The sequence below is a fragment of the Phalaenopsis equestris genome, unplaced genomic scaffold (genome assembly GCF_001263595.1).
Source record: "Phalaenopsis equestris unplaced genomic scaffold, ASM126359v1 Scaffold000952, whole genome shotgun sequence".
Classification (NCBI taxonomy): domain Eukaryota; kingdom Viridiplantae; phylum Streptophyta; class Magnoliopsida; order Asparagales; family Orchidaceae; genus Phalaenopsis; species Phalaenopsis equestris.
Window position 1 is genome coordinate 1 of NW_018165391.1, and position 901 is coordinate 901.

At 40.4% G+C, this 901-nt stretch overlaps 1 protein-coding gene across 1 annotated transcript; it reads left to right on the top strand.

Annotated features, from left to right (window-relative positions):
* Nucleotides 1-5: 5 nt before the first annotated feature.
* LOC110032490 (protodermal factor 1-like) lies at nt 6-723 on the top strand (the record flags this gene model as incomplete). Its single annotated transcript, XM_020736140.1, has 2 exons — nt 6-58; nt 183-723. Coding segments are annotated over 2 exons (381 nt in total), but the record flags the coding sequence as incomplete, so codon positions are not given.
* Between the last annotated feature and the right edge of the window lie 178 nt (nt 724-901).

Below are 901 nucleotides of genomic sequence, written 5' to 3' on the forward strand. Positions count from 1 at the left end.
CCTCTCCACCAGTGGGTTATGACCACACCGTCCCACCTTTCCATCCTGGCACTTGCAGGCAAGCCATTTTTACTTTTATCACCTTGCTCAATATTTTAACTACCCTAAGCATATTCAACTCCATCTGTTTCATTTCCTACAAAATAACACTGCATTGGCTTTATCATGATTAATCCTTGTAGCTATTGGAGCACCCACCCAGACAAAATAAAAGCCGTGATTGGGTACTTCGGCACTATAGCAGATTTCTTCGGCGCTGGCTGCATCTTTGCATACGGTGGCAAGAATCCCACCCTCCATGACGCCGTCGCCAACACGAATACTGACGGCTACAGTTCGCTCTTAAGAGAAGCAACAGCAGCTCTTCTCAACTCCATTGCTTGCAAGACCTTCCCCTTAAAACAACAACAGGTGAAGAGTTGTTTCTTAGGAGCACTTGGCAACGAGGGTGCTGCTGCTGCTCAGGCCGCCGTGTTTAAGTCAGCCAATGAGGGCCTATACAAAAGTTAATTAGTTGATCTAGTCAATGTTGTTGTTCTTTTTCTTTGCTCAGTTTTATCTGTCCGTTGTGGTTTTTAGTTTTGCGTGTGTTTTTGTTTGGAGCTTCGTGTGAGGGGATTGTTTAGTTTCAGTCTCAAATTTCGTACGTAAAGTCATGTGGTGGAATTAAGTGGTGATTATGTTAAATGTGAGTGAAAATGGAGTAATTAGTTGTTGTTTAAATTGGCTTGTTTTTTTTGGCGTGATCAATTTTCATAGAATATATAAATCTGGAAGTGATTAACAAAAAATTGAAGCCTCATTTAAATGATTAAATTAAATAGGAGAACAGATTAATCGATCTTGGCATGTTCGATCTACCCTTTTGATAAATAATGTTTTTGATAGGGTTGTCAAAAAG